We start from the raw sequence: 22,479 nt of genomic DNA on the forward strand, positions 1-22,479 counted from the left end.
TCCAACTTTGAACATGATATAAAGCTAAAACCAAATTCCAGACCCGTTGTTCACAAGGTGAGACCAGTTCCACTCAAACTACGACAACAACTGAGTGAAGAACTTGATAATCTGATGCAGAAAGGGGTGATAGAACGCATCGAAGGGACAGAATGGCTTTCTCCTGTTCTAGTGGCAAAAAGCAATGGAAACTTAAGGCTGTGTGTCGATCTGAGGGACTTGAATAAGAACATCTTCATTGAGAGGCATCCACTACCCATCATCTCAGAGACTCTAGCCACATTGGGAGAACCCAGTTGGTTCTCAGTGATTGACTTATCTGCTGCATACCATCAAGTTCCACTGTCAGAACAATGCCAACATGTTACAGCATTTGTAACACCTCTGGGCACCTTTAAGTACTTACGGATGCCTTTTGGGTTGGCATCTGCCGCATCAGTTTTCCAAAGGGTGATGGAAGAAGTATTAAAGGGGCTCAAGAATGTGGCAGTTTTTCAAGATGATATCCTAGTGTATGCTGAGTCTGAGGTTGAGCATGATTGTATATTGAGAAATGTACTGCAAAGGTTAAAGTCAACTGGTCTCACAGTGCAGAGGGAAAAGTGTCGCATTTCTCTTAGAGAAGTTGAATACTTAGGTCATAAGGTTTCAAGTCAAGGAATATCTCCAAAAGTTAAGCTAGTAGAGAATATTTGTGGTGTTCCAGCTCCGACAGACAAAGATCAACTTAGATCCTTTATGGGCATGGCCGAATATTACCACAAGTTTGTGGAAAAGTTTGCAACCATTTCCTCACCATTGAGGAATTTGCTAAAGAAAGGGGTGTCTTTTAATTGGTCAACAGCATGTCGGGAAGCATTTTCCACCATAAAAGAGAGTATATCGAAAGCACCCTCCCTAGGCAGTTTCATTAGTGGTAGGAAGACAGTTCTCTCAGTTGATGCGAGCCTGACTGGGTTGGGTGCCACATTGTGTCAAGTAGATTCAGGTAAGGAGGTTCATACGATTGCATTCGCTTCCAGACCATTAAAGGGAGCTGAGTGCAATTATTCGGTAATTGAAAGAGAAGCTTTGGCCGTTTATTGGGCCATTTTACACTTTAAGTATTTTCTATGGGGACAGGAGTTCCTGATTAAATCAGACCATAAACCACTGGTACAGCTACTAGGTAGTTGTGATTGGGCAAATTGCTTGCCCAGGATTGCGAGATGGATGATTGGGCTGCAAGGTTACAATTTTACACTCCGTTACATTCCAGGCAAAGACAATGTAGTTGCTGACTGTCTGTCCAGGCTTCCTTTGGATCAGGTGGGACTAGTCCCCAGCATGGAGAATGAGGAGGATTTGTGTATCTCGAATATCACAGAGAATGCTGTGGGGAAAGGAGAGTGGAGTGAAGCTGATCTAGAAGATTCGTGTCTTTCCAGAGTGAAGGAGTGGACTAGGTTGGGATGGCCTAGGAAGGAGTCTCTAGATAGAAACTTTGATCGATTCTATGAAATTAGGTTACAATTAAATTTTTCTGAGAATGGTGAGATATTGAGAAGAGGATGCACGATTATTCCCCCTGTAAGTATTGGAGCTCGCTTGGTTGACCTAGCTCATCAGGGCCATCTGGGCATAAGTGGTACCAAGAGGTTGGTGCGACAGTCATATTGGGGGCCAGGGATGGACAGCATGGTTGAGAAGAAAGTTAGAGACTGTAGGGAATGTAGAAATGCTGATAAAAGTAAATTTGTCCGAGAAGTTCCACTCAGTCCAGTTAAAGTTCCTAGTGAACCCTGGAAAAAACTCGCAGTGAACATTATTGGCCCTATCCAAGGTCTGGGAGATGGTTTCAGATTCATGGTGGTACTAATGGACTACCACACCAAGTGGTTAGAGTGTAAGGCATTAAGAGAGGCTACCACCAACGAATTGATCATGTTTTTTGAGGAGCTATTTTACAAAGAAGGGTTTCCCACAGAAATTATAACAGATAACGGAGTGCAGTTCTGTTCACAAAGAATGAAGGAGTTCTTACAGTGCTATGAGATCAAGCATTCCAGGACTGCTCTATATCGTCCTAGGGCAAATGGCATGGTTGAAAGGGCCAATAGATTCATTAAAGGTGGCATTCAATTGGCACTAAATTCGGGTATTGATTGGTCTAGGTTGTTGAGGGAAATGGTGTGGAGTTATTGTATCACACCACATTCCACCACTAAGGTTTCACCATTTGTCTCACTTAAAGGGAGACAACCTGCCTCCAAATTATGCCCAGGATGGTTAGGATTGGCTGGATGTGTGAAAGTAGATAGGAAGAAGATAATGACTTTGATATGTGAGGCCCAAGATGTATATAAACAAAGGTTTGACTCCACATTTCATGTTAAAGAAGTGGGATTGGTGGAAGGAGACATAGTTCTCATAAAGAATCCTCGCTTTGGTGTAAAATGTTCTGAAAGCAAGTTCTTGGGTCCAAGAAAAATAGTAACCATTCGAGGCAATGTGGCTATACTCGATGGTGGTGAATGTTGGTCTATTTCTAGGCTTGTCAAAAGCACTTTAGATTCTATAGTCGACGAAGGCAACATGGAGGGTGTTGACGAGGGTGGTGAGTCAACTGATAAACAAGAGGAAGGAAATTCGCAAAGGACATTACATTCAGAGGAAAACAACATGAGAGATATAACTAAATCAAATGAAGGACACTCGAAAGATCTGAATCTCAGCATTGATAGACAAGTTAGGAGAAAAAAGAAATTTCCGGATTGATATAAGGATTTTTATTTGGAGTAAAGTGCCTGGTACTTTGTCCTGTGTAACATGCAAGGGGGGAAGGTGTGTTAAGTTTTTATATATGCTATGTTATGAGTATGGAACTTCACCCACTCATTAGTCTGTATGAAGAATTCTGTCGGGTATGTTCCATTTAGAGTGTTTTCGTTTGAGGCAGGCAGTTTGAGAGCATCAGCTGTGCCACAGGGTTGTGTCTGCTGCCTGTTGTGTTTTCACTTCAATAAACCCATTAACTTTGAATGAGCAGTGGCTGTTTATTCAACAGGGGCCTTGTTAGTCAGGCATTTGTGAGTGAGGGCAAGTGGTTTCAGTGCAATTCTTTGTTTAACAGGGAGCCAGTGCAAGTTGGTCCTTGCCTCCGAAATGTGTTGGTTTCTTGGGATATTTAACACCGCTCTAATGGCGTTATTCTGAGTAATTTGCAATTTGTTCAGGTTAGACTGGTGCCCAAGTAGAGGGCACTGCAGTAGTCGATCTTAGCCATGACAAGCGTTCTAGCAAGGATGATGCTGTTAGGGGTGGTCAGAAAAGGTCTGCGAGCTGCAATAAGTTTGCAGGTATATTGTCTTGACAGGAATAAGGTGGAGTCCAGATAGAAGCCCAAGGTTTTAGTATCCTTGGACACTTTAATCACATTGCCATCAATGGTGAAGGACTGGTACAGGTGGTCTAGTTTATCAAGCCATTGAGCGGAGCCTAGGATGAGGAGCTCTGTCTTATCATCGTTAAGACAAAGTTCATGTTGGGCCATCCAAGCCTGGATTACCAAGTATATTTAATTCAGAGCCTTGGTGTCTTTAATGTGGTCACCCCTGATTGGGATGAGATCTGGGTGTCTTCAGCATAGTTGGTGTAAGAGACACCCAGATAATCAAGAACATCAAAGAGTGGTTTGGTGAACACATTATAAAGTGTGGGAGACGCGCACAAACCTTGTGGGACCCCACAATGGATGGGGGCTGGGTCAGCAGCCACTGAAGGGGAGAAGACCCTCATATGTCTGTTGCTAAGAAAGGAGCTGATCCATGTAGTGGCTGAGTCAGAAAAGTGGGCAGCGGAGCGGAGGTGCTGACACAGGATTTTGTGATTGACCAAATCGAAGGCCGCAGAAAGGTCAAGGAGTAGAAGCAAGGGCAGTTTCCCATTATCTTTCAGGACTTCGATTTGAGTTTTCAAGTCTAACAGGGCTGTTTCCGTCCCGTGCCTGGGGCGGAAGCCGGATTGTCTTAAACCCCGGAGGTTGTTGAGTTCTAGGTATTCTTGAATCTGCAGGCAGGCCGCGCGATCAAGGATTTTGAGCATAAAAGGGACCGTTGTAATGGGCCTGTAGTTTTAAGGTATACTCGGGTCTAATGAAGGTTTTTTTAAGAGAGGGATCACCCAAGCGTCCTTAAGATTGTCTGGAACAATACCAGTTTTGAAGGATGAGTTTATAAATGCTGTTAAGGAAGGAGCAAGGTCATGGGCCGAGTCCTTGATAATGGAGGCAGGGCAGGAGTCTCATTGACAATTCGACGGTTTAATTCTATTGATGCTTTCCACTTCTGCAATGGTGAGTGGAGAGAATGCAAATGGTTTGATATTAGGTGCTACTGGCGGAGGAGTCCTGGTGGGAGAAGGCTGGCGGTTATCCAGCTTCAATCCATTCTGTTTCTTTGATTTTGGATTGGAGTGAGGCAATTTTATTGAGAAGGGCAGACTGAATATTAGTGCACCAGGTGCTGTCTTTGATACACGTGTCAGGTGGTGTGGCCGGAGATTCCAGTTCCTTTAGGATCTTGAATAGTTCTCTGGTATTCGAATCTGCTTGCATAATGCGAGTATTGAAGGACTCATTTTTTTTTTTTGTATTTTTTTTTTTTTGGGGCAAGGTAGATGGCTTCTTCATAGTTAAGGGTGGCTAGGATCAATCCATCCTTATGGGCATCTGATTGATGGCTTCTCCAATGGTTTTCCGCGCGACGTTTCGTTTTGCGGAGCACTCTTAGCTACGGTGTAACCCAGGTGTTGTGGTGCGCGCGTTGTTTAGGCTTTCTCAGTTTAATGGGGGCAATGGAGTTTGAGGCAGAGTGCATAGCTTGATTGTAGGTATCAGCAAGGATGGTAGGATCGGAGCATGAGTATGTGACCTTGTTTAGGAAAGGGATTAAGAGGGGGAGTAGTTTCTCTTTCGTTATGTCTTTTTTGTTTCTAGTGGGGATGGCCGGCGCCAGCGTGGATGTGGAGCGTGTGGCAGATTCAATGGTAAAGGTGATTATATGGTGGTCGGACCAAAGGCACAGTGAGTTGGATATAACATTGATGTTGCAATTAGAATCTGCAAGCCAATCAAGTGTCCTGCCTTTGATGTGGGTGGGTTCGAGGATATGCTGAGGAAGTCCAATGTCGGTTAGAGTATTGGCCAAGTCAGAGGCAGTAGGGTCATTTGGGTCACGGAATCCCAGATTGAGGTCTCCTAGGAGAATGATTTGCGAGTTGGTTTTGGTTTTGTCGAGTAGTAAGTTAGAGATGTCATCAACAAAGGAAGTGGCTGGGCCAGGTGGCTTATAGACCAGGTGTATGGTGGCTGTATGGTTGGGTGTTAGGGGTAGTGTGACTGAGATTAGCTCTGCTGATTTCAAGATGACATTGGGTATCACTTTAATACTGAGCGAGTTTTTGTGAATAAAGGCAACTCCACCCCCTCTAGATTGGGAAGTGTTGCGATTGCATCGCGTAATGCTGAAGTCTGGAGGAATGGCAAGCGATAGCGTGAGGCCAGAAGCTTCATGTAACCATGTCTCCGAAATGGCAATGAAATCAAGCTCTTGAGTTGTGATCAGATCAGCAATGTCTAGAGCATGGGCTGTGATCGATCTAGCGTTAATGAGTGCGCCTTTGATTTGAGTATGTTTGGCTGCAGTGGTTACACTAGTAAGGTTATTGCTAGTGGCGATAGTACATATGGCATGGCGGCTTAGACATGGTGGGGATGGTTTGGGCGGAGGGGTGTGAGCATAATAGCGTTTCTTCACATGACAGAGCCTGGATCCTAATTTCTTATTTCTCATAGAGGTGGCACACGGTTGATTAGGTGTGGGTTTCTTAGCGAAATGTTCTAACCGGAGAGCAGGGGCAGTTAGGTACTGGTTAGAGGGGGGGGATCATTCTGATTGTGCACATTGTCTACTGGCAGGAGACAACCCATGGTGTATTTGGGTAAGTGCAGTGGCAGGTAGTGAGCAAGGTATGCTGGTGTGACAGTAGGTGTAGTAATGCTGGTGAAATGGATAGGTAATAAGAAGGTGGACAATCTATCTGTGAGGGATAGGTGTAAGAGCAATAACAGGCCAAGATTAGATAGCATGCATGGCACAAGGTAGGAATAATGAAATATGTGCAGCAGGAGATCCCTGGAGCAGGACATACTTCTGCTTTAGTGGAAGGCAAGAGGGGCTCAATGTAGTCAAAGTGTAATGTTCATACTAAGTATGATATTGGCCCTCGAAAGGCTGGAGCAAATCCGACACAGGTCACAGTAACACAGGCACTATGGTAACGCGCAGTAACAATGACCAGAATGGTAACTCGGCCCCAAAGTAGGAGGCAATAACTGATACTGGTAACATTAAGGGGAGACAGTAGTGGGCTAAATGCAGTATCACGTACGTTAAGGTGGTTACAAAGGACTTTGTGATCTACAAGGTCGAATGCTGCTGAGAGATCCAAGAGTAAGAGGAGGGCTATTTGACCATTGTCTCTTAGCTCATCAATTTGAGCTTTCAGATCAATGAGAGCGGTCTCGTTCCCATGTTGCGGGCGGAATCCAGACTGTCTTACTCCTAAGAGCTTGTGGTATTCTAGGAATTGTTGGATTTGTGTGTATGCGATCTTGTCCAGAATTTTTTACAGAAAGGGGACTGTCGTGATGGGGCGGTAGTTGGTAGGAATGAGGGGGTCTAATTGTTTTTTTAGCAATGGCAGTACCCAAGATTGTTTCAAGTTGGCCGGCACAGTGCCTGAGGTGAAAGAGGCATTTACAAGTTTAGTTATGAAGGAGGAAGAGTTCTCTCGCAGCATCTTTTATAAGTTGTGCGGTGCACAAATCACCTTGGCAATTGGAAGGCTTAAGAGAGAGGATGACTTTCTCTACCTCTCGGATAGATGTTTTTGCAAATCTAAATTGGGTAGTGGTGTTATGCTCCATAGAGGAAGGGTTGGTGTTGGTTAAGGCGGTTGATTAAGGGCTGCTTTCTTAGCCGCTATTTATTTTTGGAGCATGGTAACTTTGTTGGCTAGAGCTTGTTGTATCTCTGTGCACCATACTTTGTCTTTTGTACATGTATCTAGGTTGGGAGTAGGTGACTCTAGTTCCTTTAAGATAGCAAACAGCTCCCTCATGCTTGAGTTCGCAGAGGAGATACGTTTTTATGAGTTGCGTTTGGCCAAGATAATTTCCTTCTTGTATTGTGATGAGATTTCTGTGAGTTTGTTTTTATGGTCATTTGATGGGGTAAGTCTCCAGGTGGATTCGGACCTTCTTTTGAGTTGACGGAGATCTTTCAGTTCAGGGGTGAACCATTTATTGAGGGGGGGGCTTTGGGTTTACTTGGTCTAAGTTTTAGAGGGGTGACGACGTCAAGAGAGATTTGTATAATTTTGTTATACTCTTCTACAAGCATCTTTGGGTCTAGATGTTCGAGTTGGTTTAGGATGGGTAGAATTGCAGGAATTACTTTATCCTTGGTGATACTTTTTTTGTTCCTGGTAGGGCATGAAGGTGCCATATTGGCTGCAGGAGGGATTGGCCTATTGGTAAATAAGTCATAGGCTATCAAGTAATGGTCTGTCCATAGTTGTGGGGAGATGGAGGTTGTGGAGGAGGAACAGTTATCGGCTGCTAACCAGTCGAGGGTTCACCCTCTATTATGGGTGGGTTCAACAATTTTTTGGGTAAGTCCTAGTTCAGTGAGGGTATTGGCCTCATTGACGGCCGGTTTGTCTGAAGGGTCATTGTAACCTAGATTAAAGTCTCCAAGAATAAGTAGGTGAGTGGAGGTTTTGAGATTGGTAGATAGTAGACAATGAATGTCTTCTTCAAATGTGCCCACGGTACCGGGGGGCCTATAAATAAGGTAGATAGTCAGGGTCTGGGAGTTGTGAAGTGTGAGTTTGATCGAGCACACTTTGCAGGAGTTTGTCTGGAATGGAGGTAGTTCTCATGTGTAGGCTGATTTTGGCAGTGATGGCAATGCCACCACCTCGAATATTATTATTATTTCTATCTCGTCTCAGAATCGTTTAGCCGTCTTGGATGGCTAGAGATAATAGGGCTCCGGCTGACTCATGCAACCAGGTCTCTGTAATGGCGAGGAAGTCCAACTCATTAGATGGTATGAGTTCACAGATGACAGTAGCGTGCGCCGCTAGGGATCTGGTATTTATAAATCCGCCTTTAAGTGGAAGGGCTGCAGTGGTGGTTTTAGTTTGTTTGATTTTGATAGAGGAGGTTGGCGATGACCTAGTTGTGCAACTGGTACTGGTATGTTGTGTAATGGTTCTTTTGTTAGTGACGGGGAGGGATCTGGTCAACCGCTCGTGTAGTCTCGTGAGTCTGGCTCTACGTCTGGAGTTTCTGGTGGGTGGATGACATGTAAGCTTAGTGGTTCGCTAGTAGATCCAGTCCTGGGACCATTAGTGAGATTGACTTGCTCCATAGTGGTGCAGAGGACGGTGGCTATATGGGTAGAGTTTAGTTGGAGAGTCTTGGTAGTGAGGTGGAGGATAGTACTGGAAGTAAGGCAGGTTAGGAATAGTAGGTAGGTGATAGACCAAAGACAAAGTGTTATGATGCTCATGGTGTATCACTATTAGGGAGGTATATACTTGTCTTTTGTCAGCACTGAGGCGTATGTGCAGAGGGTGAGTACCCTGGATGCTAATCTAAATACAGCAGACTGGGTCACTTTGGGTCAGGAGTGACGTGGTGGGTCACATATAGGATAGGTCGTTGGGCATATGTGCTCAGGTGCACGTGTGGGCTAGATGCAGTAGTCAGTTGCTGGGCTCAATGGCACAATCAAATGGCAGGGCACGTATGGGCTAAATGCAATAATCAAGTGGCAGGGCAAGTATGGGCTAAATGCAACAGTCAAATGGCAGGGCACATATGGGCTAAATGCAATAATCAATTGGCAGGGCACAAATGGGCTAAATGCAATAATCAATTGGCAGGGCACAAATGGGCTAAATGCAATAATCAATTGGCAGGGCACAAATGGGCTATGTATGTAAATAATGGTAGAAAGTTCAGATAGTTACAGGTGCCTTGGGGTACATAGAGTATCATCTTGAGTGCTAAGGTTGCTGAGGAACGGCAGCAGGCTAGTGCAAAATGATCGCAGTGGTTTACAGTTGGCTAGGATTATTTCACAGTGAACGGTGGGCAGCAGCAGGCCCGTTCAGCGCAACTAATTTGTGTCAGTTTCAGAGGGCAGTCCATAGTAAAGCATGTACGAGGGCCATCAATCATGAACAGAGGGTGGGCGACTTATTTGTGATGCATGACATACATGTTATTTACAGAATGATCCTGATGGCTGTAGAGCTGGATGTGAGTGTCGCAAGATGGGCTAGGTCCTCAGTTTTTAGCTGCAAGGCGGTATTGGGATGGCGAGACGCAGAGGGTGGAAACAGTTAAGACTCTGGTGGATTCAGAATGCGCATCCATGTGCAAACCGGGTCGAATGGACTTAAGAAAAGTCACACAAGTTCAATATACCCACCCCAGTGTGCTGCCAGCATTGCATCCCTTTAAGGGTCCAGGGAGGGCGTGCTCCAAATTGGCATATATGGATTGTACAATATAGTTTTCTTGGGGTGGATGACTAACCTCAACCACGCTTGCTGAGTGACAACCACAGGATCCAACTGGTTCCCGTTCCCTTGCTTTCCTACAGCCACCCCATGTAGCAAGGTTGCCTGTTCCTGCACCTGCCTTTCCAATTCCACATACGTTTGTGGTTGACCCACCAACCAGTTTACCGCATAGTATGCCTGTGCAGCCAGAAAATATAGCTCAGTCAGGGGCTGCCAGCCCCCCATGCTCATACGGTAGCGTGAGGTGCTTCCAATTCACCCTCACCTGCCCCTTCCATACAAATGCGTAGCATGCTCCAGTTATTTTGGTAAAAAAGGCTCTGCCGGGCCACACCAGTTGATTGCTGAAGAGATAGAATAGCTTGGGCAAAATAATCATCTTTATGAGCGCCACTCATCCCATCAATGAAATGGGAAGCATATTCCTCCGTTCCAGTTTAGCGCATCATTGCATTGACCACAGGCTCATAATTGAGGGAGCGCACACGGATCGCCAATCGAGCAATCTCGACTCCAAGATAGCATATTGTCCGTCAATGGGAAAATCTCTGACTTATTGCTGTTCAAACAGAGACCAGAGTATTTTCAACTGCAGCCAATATCCTCTGTAGATATTTCCCTGGATTCCTTACATACATCATGATATCGTCTGCGTATAGCGTTATTAATTCTATCTGGCCAGCGATGTTAATACCGGCGTAGGAGTGTTGAGCCCTTATGAGATCGCCCAGGGGTTCTATCACTAGTGCGAACAGCAAAGGTGAAAGCGGACATCCTTGCCTGGTGCCCCCGCTAGCGTTAATATTGCTGAGGGCACCCCATTTAGGCACACCTTAACATACAGTTTTGTATATAGAATTTGCTCCCACTTATAAAATTTGGACCAAACCCATAATTATGCAGAACCCTAAACAAAAAAGGCCAATACACTGTATAGAATGCTTTCTGCATATCTAAGGACACAGCAGTGCCCTCTGTGGCGTGGGTGCGTGTCCAGATGTCCACCCAGGTCTGGTCGTTAATCGGGTGGCCCAGATCGGCCTCCCATTGGGCCATGCAACAGATTCTGGAGATTAGGAAGTCCCCTAGGAAGCATCTATATAGGGAGGAGATCCTGCCCCGGGCTGGGAGGTCCTTTAGCGTCAGTTCTAGGGCGGCCTGGAGGGTCTGGGGCTGTGAGCACCAGTGGCAGAGTTGGCAATAGGTAAACCTGTCCTCTTCCTAGAGCCGGAACTCGGCTTTGCATTGTTCAAAGGTGCGGGGGGTGTTCCCCACGTATAGTTGCTCCAGGGTTTTGGCCTCTCGGGATTCCCTTTTTGTTTCAGAGCCCAGTCCCAGGAGGTTAGGGTGTGCTTGGTGGTCAGTAGGAGGTTGGGCCAGTGCTCTCTCCGGGCAGGCTGAATGTCTGGGAGGAATCTGAGGGGGAGCGGAAGCTGCGCTTGCTCGGTTCTACCCATCTAGGGCGGTCTGAGATTATCTGCCGGGCCCGAACGTGAGCCAGCTGTGCTGCTGCCCTATGAGCCCGCAGGTCGGGGACCCCCGTTCCCCCTAGTCTGGAGCTGCCAGTAAGCGTTTTATGGGAGATTCTGGCTTTTCTGACTTTCCATATGGACTTCAACATTTTCCTCTGCAGCTCCTGGAGTGCTGAGTTCGGGATCGCCACTGCAAGGGAGGAGCACGCGTAGAGGAATCTTGGGAGTATGTTCATCTTGGCAGCCGTGATCCGGCCCATTAGCGAAATTTCCTGAGTGGCCCAGCGTTTTAGGTCCCCCTCCAGTTCCCGGAACAGACTGGGGAAGTTGGCCTGGTATGTGTCTCACGGGACCGCCGTGATGTGGACTCCCAAATAGGGAATAGATCGTTCCTTCCAAGCAATTGGGCACAGCCTAGACATGGCTTCTTGCTCCTCCCGCTGGGGGCCGACGCCCAGGGCCACCGATTTAGCGAAGTTAACTACAAAGCCTGTGACCTTCACAAAGTTTGCCAATTCGTCCAGGGCTTGTTCTGCCGATATGATGGGATCTGCGAGCGACAGAAGTACGTCATCGGCGTACAACGCAATCTTGTGTTGGTATGGCCCTACTTGAGGGCCTCTAATGAGCTCGTTCCGTCTGATTCTCTGGGCGAAGGGTTCCATAGTTGGCGCAAAGAGAAGGGGGTGACGGTGTGTAATTTTTATTTTTAAACGAGATACCGCATGTGGCGGTCCCCACCCTCCTGAGCTCCGCATCGACCTTCAGTCCTTTTCTCCGCACAGTCTGGGCTGGATGCACTAGCATCATTGGGAATTTGTATTTTTATTCCCTTTTGGCCTTTCTTCCTGCTCCGGTTCCACGGGTTCTCCATCTATGCGGATTTGTGTCCTGTACTTCATGCTAACGTCGCTTCGCGAGCGCGGATCCCCACTCTTTTCTTGAGTGTCTAGGCCCAGAGCATCACTGGGATTCGTGCTTCTACTGCGACTCCCTCTCCGTCCGGGCACTTCAATGTCATCTTCGGTGGGAGGAAGTGTTCCGCACGTTTCTCCCCCTTATTTCTAGCTTTCCATCGGCGAAAAGAAGAAGCGCCCGGAAAGTTCTTTACTTTTTAGGGTGCCCCGGCCAGGGGACTCCTTCCCGGGGTCTTCCAGGTCTGGAAGGAGCTTGCGTAGCTCTGTCACCAGGGTTTCCCCTGCGGTGCCTCAAAGGCCTAATAGGCGCACCAAGTGTTCTGCAAGGGTTCCTGCAGCGGACCTGCCAAAACCAGACACCGTTCCAAGGCTGGTAAATGGCTACGAACGAATGACTGTTAGATTACCTTGTCGGTACCTTACACTCCTGTCTCTGCTGCATGCCGTTTACTGTGATTCCTTCCATCTGCCACTGAAACTATCCCGGCAGCACCTATGTTCCAACTGTTTTGTATATTATATGCTTCTCTGTACACATTCTGTAACTAAGCTTAAGTTGTCTTGACCTCTACTGCGCCCGGCTACCTAATGGGTTTGGCGCGCAATACCAAATAAACAAACAAACAAGTTTCACCATTTGGGTGCTAAGGTAAGATTCAGCCCAGTTCTTCTGTGGCTCTGGATACCGGCGTTTGCCCTAAGGTCTCCATTTCCACACTTTTACCGGGGTATGCCCTGAGGTCTCCTTTTCTGGAGCTTTTCATACTGTCACAGCTCGAGGCCCTCTTCAGGGAGCTATACATCCCAGGTTAAAACCTGAGGTTCCTCTTCTTGGGGCTAAAGTCGGCACCGAAAGAACCGAGAGATCCCCTTTGAAGGTCTTGTCGGTGAGGTACCCTGTCACCTCAGGAGTGCACCGGCCTGTTCCTCCAGAAGGACGTCTTGGCTAAGGCCTGTAAGGTCTGGGATAAACACCATACCAGACTGTGCCTCAAGCTTCACGCCTCTGAGATAGCCTTATCCCTTCCTCAATGGTGGTGGCAGCGGCCACCCTCCAGTCCAAGCCGGCCTCTGCATCTTCAACGGCTGTGCCCAAATCCTTTCCAAAGAGGATAAGCTCCTGGACGCTTTGGGCAAGAAAGTCTTCACCGATCTTCACCAATTCGGCGTTCCAACTTTGTCAAGCGAACACCGAGCTCATCCTGGCGGCAGCCAATCTGAGGCTGTGGAAAGAGCTAGCCGATTTACAGGAGTGTATTCCTGCGGATAGGCTAGACGACTTTAAAGCCGGTTTGTCGGACGCCAGAGTGTTGGCACAAGATCTACGGGAAGCTGCGGCACACCATGTAGGTATCTCAGCTCGAGGCCTTATGGTCCTATGCTACGAAGCCTCTCGAAGGAAGTGCAAGACAAAGTACTGGACCTTCCTTTTGTTGGCAAGGAATTATTTAATTCTTTTACAGACGAGGAACTCACAAAGACAAAAGAGTACCCAAACCGCCAAATATTTATCGGTCCTGGCGAAAGCTCCAGCTAAGGCCCCTTATACACGGAGGTCAGGGTCCTAGACTCGGTCCGTCTCTGGATTCAGGGGGTTTTAGGATCGCCGTGCACGCCGTACTGAAGCTCCGGTTGATGGGCCCCGTCGAAAGCAACAACGTCAAGGTGGCCGGTTTTTCTCTCACCCATAAGCCTCCTCTCCAGGGACAGGTAGTCTTCCTGCTGACAAGTCATCCAAATGATATAAGTGGTCGGTCGCACGAGACTCCAGTGGGAGGATGAATCTCGTCTCATCTGGAGGTGTGGCAGACCATTACCGAAGACTGGTGGGTTTTGTCCATCGCTCAGGTGGACTTTTGCTTGCCCCTCCAACCCCCCCCCCTTACAGCAGATCGGGTCACCCTCCCTCAGAGCCGAGGTACAGAAACTTCTAGACCTCAGAGCGGCAGAGTCTGTTCCCCACAGAGAGCAAGGGTAGGGCTTCTACTCCCGTCTGTTCAGTGCCCAAACCCAACCGGGCTGGCCTGCGCACTATCCTCAATCTTTTCCAGTTGAATTCAAGATGATCATGCCTTGCCAAATAAACTCTCTTCGGAAGGGCGATTGGCTCCGTGTGGTGGACCTTCAGGACGCATGCATGTACATCCTGATATGGAGGCTGCATCGGAAATACCTGCGGTTCTCCCTGGGAGAGGAACATATCCAGTTCTGCGTACTCCCCTTTGGTCTTAGCTCGGCGCTGCGTGTCTTTACGAAGACGTCAGTCATCGCAGCTTTCCTCAGGCTGCAGGGCGTTCATGTATACCCATATTTGGACTATTGGCTCCTACACCGTCCTTGTCCACAAATGGCATTGATCAATCTCTAGTCTCTCCTCCAGCTCCTGTTCCACCTTGGGCTGTCTGTGAACTGGTGGAAATCTTCCTTGAGGGTCTCAAGACCTGATTTTCCTCGGTTTCCGTTGGAATATGGTCAGTACCAAGGGTGTTTCTAATGACGTACAGGATTGCAGACCTATCAGCCATGTGTCAGCTCTTCCTCCAGTCTTCGCACATGGTGGCTTGGTTCCAGAGACTTCTGGGCCTCATGGCTTCTCGCATGCTAGCCCTTCCTCTTGCATGTCTGAAGATGAGGCATACTCCACTGGCTCTTCAGAGCTCTTGGTCTCAGGCTTTGGACCCGGATTCCAAGATAATCCCAGTTCATGGTGGCTGATCTACTATGGTGGTCTTCGACCGACAACCTTTCAGTGGGGGCCTCCTTCCAGGAGCTCTGCCCACAAGTGATGGTTTCCACAGACTCCTCCCTTCACCAATCAGGACAGGCAGTTTCAGATTAAGTATCTGGAACTCCTGGCTGCTTTTCTGGCGCTCAAAGCTTTTCAACAGTCCATCACAAACAAGGTAGTCCGTATTCGCATGGACAATTCTGTGGCGATGTTTTACATCAGCAAGCAAGGTGGCACCAAGTCACCTCTCCTTGTGGACCTAGCCATACAGATTTGGGAATGGGCGATCCAGATTTGGCTCCTGGCTGTACACATTCCGGGTCACATCAATGTAACTGCAGACTCACTCAGCCGCCAGTCAGCAGCCAGTTACGAGTGGGAATTGAACACAGATGTTCTCTCCACCATTTTTCGCCAATAGGGCACTACAGAAGTGGACATCTTTGCAGTGTTTACAAACCGGAAACTTCCTCTTTATGCATCCAGAGACGGTCTCGGGGTGTCCTCGCAGGGAGACGCTCTCGACATTCCATGGCACAAAATGAAGGCTTATGTTTTTCTTCCACTGCCTTTGATTCATCGGTCACTCTGCAAACTTAGGAATGCATCGAACTGCACTCTCCTCCTCATAGCTCCTTATTGGCCAACCAGATTCTGTTTTTCGGAAACTTCAGCATCCGTCTTTTCTTCCTCCAAATCAGATTGCTGTTGATTCCTGACCTGCTTCACCAGTGTGACCATCAGATGCGGCACCCCTCCCCACAATCATTCATCTTGGGGGCCTTGTGCCTGAATGCAGATCTTTAGCGCAGTTTAATTTGTCCAAAGACAACATGTGCATTATCCAAGCAGTCAGCAAACCTTCTATGAGGCCTCCATACTGGATAAAATGCCTGTTTTTGCCACTGGTGCTTAGCTAAACGGCTTGATCCGAGGCACGCTACGGTTGACACTGTCCTATTCGTGTCTCGCCTCGCAGCTTCGGGCATTCAAGTCTTGTCTTGCAGTCATACTTATCTGTGTTTGCGGCCTACCTGTCCACTGACAGCTTTTCCTTGACGAATCCGGTCATTAAAAGGCATTTTGCAGGTCTTCTGCACCTTTTTCCGCACATCTTTTTCTGCCGGTGCGCACTCCTCATCCCAAATGGTATTTGACGATGGTCCTCACTGCGTTATGCCATAAACCATTCGAACCTATGGCCACTAACGATCTCAAATACCTTTCTGGAAGGTCGCTTTTCTGATCGCAGTGACATCGGCGAGGCGTGTAAGTGAGCTTCAAGCTCTTTCTGTGCAACATCCGTTCCTCACTTTCCAGAAGGATAAGGTTGCGCTCCGCGCTCACCCTTTTTCCTGCCTAAGGTGGTTTACCGATTTTTCATTTGAACCAATCAATTTCCTTACCTGTCTTTTTTTCCTAACCCGGCATCTGATGCTGAGAGTCTTGCACAGCTTGGACGTCAGACGAGCCCTGAAGTTTTATCTCGACAGAACAGGTGGACTCGAGGGCTCCTCTCCACCCTTTGTCACCTTCAGGGACCCCAAGGGAAAACCAGCTTCCAAGGCAACTATCTCCCCGATGGATTGCCTCCTGCATTTCAGAAGCCTATACCAAGGAATTCAGCCCCCACGGGCATTCATGCTCCTCTTGTATGTGGCAAAGCGGCTGCTATTGCCTTCCAAAGTATGTTCCTTGGGGAAACCATCTCCAAGGTGGCTACATGGGCTTCCCCATCAGCTTTATGCAAGCATTATTGCTTGGAATTGAGTACCAGGGCTGATGCCCAGTTTGGTCAGACTGTCCTTACTGAGTTATTCCAGTCAGTTATTTATTATTATTTTTTTTTCACTCCACCCGAACTCTGTGGTGTGTGCTTGGGAATCTCCGACAAGTATGGAGGAAAGGGGACGGGACGTAGGAGTATAACAAGTCCCCTTTCCTCCATACGCCCGCCCGCCGTCCCCTCTAAAAAGTATCCTCTATTATTGCTTAAATGGTCTCGGACCTGGCGATAGAAAAGGACTGAAGGGCGATGCATGGGGCAGAGCTCAGGAGGGCGTGGTTACAGCTATGTGCGGTACCCCACGTAAAAATAAAAGGACAAAAATTTAAATTTTTATTTTTGATGCTTTTTACAAAAGTGTTACGGTCCTGTCCCGAATGACAGAATGTCCCACAAGTATGAAGAAAAGGGCACTATGGACTAGGAGTAAGGTAGTCACTGCGGTGAGTAACTTTATTAATAGGGCTGTGCCCCCCCCCACCCCCAACCTGGGGAAACCTTGCGTGCCTGGTGTTCAAGCAAATGTGTTTCTTGCAGAAACAGAACCTTGGTCCCCTGTCTAACTTATGCCATCACGTTACACAACTTCATGGAGTTACCCAAGCCCCTCACTGCAACGCAGCAGCTTCACATCAGTCCGCCCGCTTCTAGCCATCATCCTCATATGCATTCTAGCATTCCCTGCTAGTGTGTGCCATCTCTCAACTGTACCATAATTTACCATGCTCAGCTTGTGCATTTTTTTTTTAACAATGTCACCCTAACTCCCCCCATAACCCCTGCCCCATAGTACCCCGAACTGCGACTATGTTCCACCCGATACCCTTACCCCCCCCTCCTAAACCCCCCTCCCACCCAGACCAACAAAAATATGCACTTGCATGGGGGCGACTGCTACCGTGGGGACTTGAGATTCCAGCTCATGTAATATTTTAACCATAGCTGGGCTTGAACCATAACTTAAATTTTAACAAACGTTGCCAAGAACACATTATAAGCTACATTATTACTGGTGCATGTCAGAAACATTCCACGCATTAAGTACAATTACAGGTGCACTACACAACCCTTTCAAATGCTAGGTATCCTCCGATGTCTGCTTCTCCGCTAGGGGAATATTAGCATCCACAATTGATGCTGCTTCCTCTAGGAATGTGATTAAAGTAAGTCTTGTTCTTGAATTGTATGTGCAGCCTTGCCGGGTATAGCATAGCGTAGGGTATTTTACGCTCTGAGTAGCTTTTTTACCCCAACAAATGTGCGCGTCTCCTGCTGTACCGTCCACGTATAGTCTGGGAAAATGCGAACCACACTGGACCCCATTCTCAACTCTTGTTTGTCTCTCGCGTCTTTCAAAACCAAATCTGTCTCTCTAGTTCATTAGGCGTGCTGTTATGAGATTATTGCCCGGGGGAACACACCCGGTTTAGGTTTTGCTGACAGTGCTCTGTGCGCGCGCTCCACTACAAATATTTGCGATCAACCAGGGTCCCACAACAGATCTTTCAGTAACTCCACCGCTGTCTCCATGGGGCCCTTCAGGCGTTCTTCCGGCATCTCTGATGCGATCATTGTTCCGTTGCGACCTCGCCTTCAAGTCTTCTCACTTCATCTCAACACTGCCAAGATCTTGTGTGAACCATAGCCTCTGGTGATGACCGGGGTCGGCACCGCTCGGCAGACCTCTTCCTCGCACCGGTGTGAAGGGACGCAGCGGGCGTTGGTACAGCCCATTGTGGATTTCGGGGGACCAGGCAGTGGTCTAGCCGATGGTTCGCCTACATGCATGCGTTCCCATCACCTAATCTTCTCGTTTGTTGGGCTCCACCTTGGACAGCAGCCATCTGATTTGTCCCTGTCAGGAAGTCTCTCCTGCCTCGGCAGCCCGCTACACAGACACTCCTTGCGTGAGCCCGCCGAGCCTCGGGAGCAATATCTCCGCCGACCCTGCAGCTATTCGTCTTCTTTCTTTGCAGGTTGTGCCCGCCGCCTTTGTAACTCCTCTCAGCTCGTTACACAGCAAGCTCTCGCCATTTACTGTTGTTTCTACGTCGGTGAACTCTATACACACACACACCCACACACACCACACACTCTCCACCAATCGTGCTACAGCAGCCACACCTCCCACCCCCCTGTGTGAATGAGGTTTAATCTCCGGTTGTTTTATATTATGTCAAGTATGATCAATGAACGTTCGCTGTGAGTCCTGCTCTGAAACATACCACATGCATTGAATAAATTAAATAAACCCATATTTCTTTATCCGCGTACTGCTTTGTTTTATTCTTTCTTGCAATTAATATCTAGCAAACATTTTATTGATAATCTGTTTATAACTGCCTTTCAGAACCTAAATGAGTATGTCGGTGCATTAATTGCCCTGAAGCAAAAGATAATCGAGACTGAGTAAGTACATCTTGTTTTTGTGCTAGTTTGACTATGCATTTGTTTAATGCTCGTCATGGGTGGTTATGCTACTAAGTAATTGCTTGTATTTGTTATGTCTTTGTGGAGGCATGAAGAAGCAGTCCCTTAAGCATTAGGTGATCACTTTTTTGCGATGTTAGAACCAAGATTTATTGTAGCGTTTCTTGAATTTATTTTGTGCAGAATATTTTAAATGTTTTTCCTAATGGCTTGCATTGACTTTTAGTCCTGCACACGTGACTGATTCCCCCTCCAGCTCAGACTAAGCCACCCCCGCTCAATGTTAAGTTGACCTACTTAATATTAACCACCCGATTAATTGTACTCCAGTTATTGCCTTTAAAAAAATAAAAAGTTGAACAAGGGGCACCTGACTGCTATTTAGCAGTACATCCTCTTACAAATGTTCTGCATTTTAATATTGCCCATTTATTATCTTCCTGAGGGGACTGATTCTGCCAGAGCAGAGCATTTCAAGTCCTGCTTTTCATGAAATCTCCCCATTAACTAGTATGCAATTGAATGGTAATCGATTGATCACCGTCCTCAGAACGATGCACGTTTTGAGTGAGGAATTTCCGAAATGTAACCAATTCGGCCCCAGCTCTACCAGAGTTGATGTAGTATTGTATTTGCTTGTATTATTAAATCTTAATATATTTTTCACAATTAGCCTTTTTATGCCCTCAGAACGACAAATGGCTCATGGATCTCCGACAGCACAGCATTTCAATTGTATTTATTTGTTAGGAAAATCAACCCAAATCAATAACTAAGCAATAGGCCCCTCGCAGGGGGTGTAGTACCACTTCGGGTAATGCCCCGGGGCCCATAGTTACAAGGTCCCTGGGCATTACCTGAAGTGGTAATGCCCCCCGATGCGAGGGGCCTATTGCTATTAGTACCCCGGCCCATAAAGACTGTGGTAATAAAAGTATTTTGTTTCTGTTCTGAAATGCTCCAGCGTTTCTGGACAGAAAAAAAAGCTACAAAAATGGCCACTGCGGAAGGGAAAACCAGGTCCATTTTCCCTTTCCATGGCAGCCATTGAAAAAATGTAAACAAAAGAAATTTCCGCCATAGCAAACAGCTGAAGGGACTACATGTAGTCCCTTCTCTTCCATTGCGCCCATTAAGAAAGTAAAAAAATAAAATGGCTGCCATGGAAAGGAGAGAAGGGACCTGTTGTCCCCTCTTCCTTTCCATGATGGCATGTCGCAGATCGGGTGCAGACGTGCTTGGGACAGAAGTGTTCCCAGCGCGCCTGCTCCTGAAATTGACTTCAATGGGGGGCAGATGGGGGGCTGGGAGGGAATTCCGTGGATGGGTAAGAGGGGGGGGGGGAAGACGGACACTTCTTGCCTCATAACCCGGGGGAAGATGGCGACCTCCAGCTGTGTGGCTGCTCGGAGTGGTGGGTTTACCGCTGGTAATGCTGCCGTTCCGAGCCTCCTCATTGGCTGAGATGCTAACCCCCGTGCCCCCTTTGCCGGGTACTAATATTAAAAATGCCTACTTACCAAACTTCAACTCTGTTCCTTCTATCCTTTAACCCCTTACTGTAGTGCCCCTGTCGCACACCCTCCACCAGCCCCCTCTAGGTATCCTCCCTCAGCCTACGTTTACCCATGTGTGAATGTGCAGAAAACATTTTCTGTATACAAAGGCCAAATCTATTTGCTGCCTCAGTCAAAGCATGCTATAATTCTTTGCTCTGCAGTTAATATTTTGGTAAACTACGAGTCCACAGTTGACATACCGTTGGTCTGGAACAAAGGAGACAAATGGCGATCGGTGCAAAAGTTATTAAACTGATCTTGTGGTGTTTGAAGTTTTGACACATTGTTCAAGATGCTAATTGTTTGGTTTTCTTTTTCCTGCAGCCATTTGCTATCTAAATATCAACAGAAATGTGATGATATCCTTTATGATTGTTCTTATGTTCGTTCGTTTCTGGTTTAATGGTTTGAATATAGCATTACCATACTGGTGAGCAGTTTGTGTGAAACGCCATTGTTATAAAAATAAGATCTAGTACCACAAACTGTTTCAGAATTAAGCTCAGACTAAAGTTGCAAGTGTGAACATTAATAGTAAGTTCCTACTGAAAATACTGAACAGTGCAACATTTTGTACACATGCAATTCACTTTAAGGTTAATCTTTCAATATGTTTCAATATGCATTTGATTTGTGGATGGTGATGTGTTTTGTCGATTTTTAGCACAGACATTTTTTAATAGGAAATGCATTTAATTGAAATGATTTTTGTGGCCGTGTAAAATATCCATCATACTGGTCATGAATTCGGAAAAGGAAAGATGCTGTTTAGCGAAGTCTCTTAACTTGGATCCTTTCAACGTTTTTATTTTTGTTGAAAATCAAGTGTTGTCATTTTTTCAAAGCATCAACAATGTCACCAACATTTACAACATAAAGATTCTGTGATTACCCTCCTCCCCCCCCTGTATGCAGTCCAACAAAACTCTTATTACATTGTCGCAACCGGGAAATCCCTATTTGACTCAATCTTTATCCCCCAGGGCAGGTTGTCTTCCATATTTATTAAAGAGGGGCAGCCAAATTCCCTCTGTCCATTTGTGTCTCATCCAAAAGGTGAGTCAGGTATTCCATGTCATATTTGGACTTGGCTTTCTGAACCCGTTCCCTCTCTGTGGGTACACTCCCCCTCTTCCAATCTTTTGCCACAGTTCCTTGCCGCCACCAGTACAGTGTGGACTATGTGGCACCCCCTTCCCCCGTGGTCCTCCTTCTCATATACACCAAAAGGCAAGCTGGCCTCCATGGGCCTATGTATCCCATCCAAACTTTTAGCTATCCCAGGACCACTTTCCAGTCTGTCTGAATGAGTGTACATTTCCACCACATGTGGTAATAGTCACCTTGTTCCCTCCTACAGCGCCAGCAGCGCACATCTACCTCAGGGTACATTTTCGATAAATTTGCAAGTTAGTAGTGCCATCCGTGTAACAGTTTAAATGCTTGCATTCTGTATTCAAGGGACAACCTGGACCTTTTCACCCCCCTACACATTTTACCCCACAGCTGGTTGGTCAGTTCGATTCCCAGCTCCCCTGCCACTTTCCCCGTGCTGATATTTCATTATAGCCTGGATATTCGCCCCTTTGTGTTTCCCTAGCAGTACTTTCTGGAAGGGGTTGAGCTCCCGGCATAAGTTGTTTCCCCAACTAGGCTTCATCAGGACTCCCTTCAACTGTAGGTATTTGGAGATGAAGGGGCTCTCAGCCTTTAGACATTCTTCTAATTGAGCCGCTGGCATGAATTCTCCTCCCCCCCCCCCCCCCCGACAGCTGTCCCAACCTCTATAATCTGGCCTCGTACCATAATTGAAACCTCACAGGGTCTGTGATGTGATTTTGTGTGGGTGGCGCCCAGATGCAACTGAGGGGGGGAGGGTTCATGTTGACAACCATCGGCTGGTGCTTCCTTCGCAGCAAATCGACTGGTGCACTTCCAGGATGGGAGT

The 22,479-nt window shown here is 47.1% G+C and overlaps 1 protein-coding gene across 1 annotated transcript in view; it reads left to right on the forward strand.

The window, feature by feature from the left end:
• The window catches only part of ICE1 (interactor of little elongation complex ELL subunit 1), a 740,954-nt gene that overhangs the window by 65,261 nt on the left and 653,214 nt on the right, over nucleotides 1–22,479 (forward strand). The window contains exons 2-3 of the mRNA XM_069613713.1: nucleotides 18,893–18,951; nucleotides 20,856–20,890. Of these exons, the coding sequence (XP_069469814.1) occupies nucleotides 18,893–18,951; nucleotides 20,856–20,890 (94 nt within the window). The remainder of the gene's footprint in view (nucleotides 1–18,892; nucleotides 18,952–20,855; nucleotides 20,891–22,479) is intronic.

The sequence above is a fragment of the Ambystoma mexicanum genome, chromosome 5p (assembly GCF_040938575.1).
Source record: "Ambystoma mexicanum isolate Mex_15411 chromosome 5p, UKY_AmexF1_1, whole genome shotgun sequence".
Lineage (NCBI taxonomy): Eukaryota > Metazoa > Chordata > Amphibia > Caudata > Ambystomatidae > Ambystoma > Ambystoma mexicanum.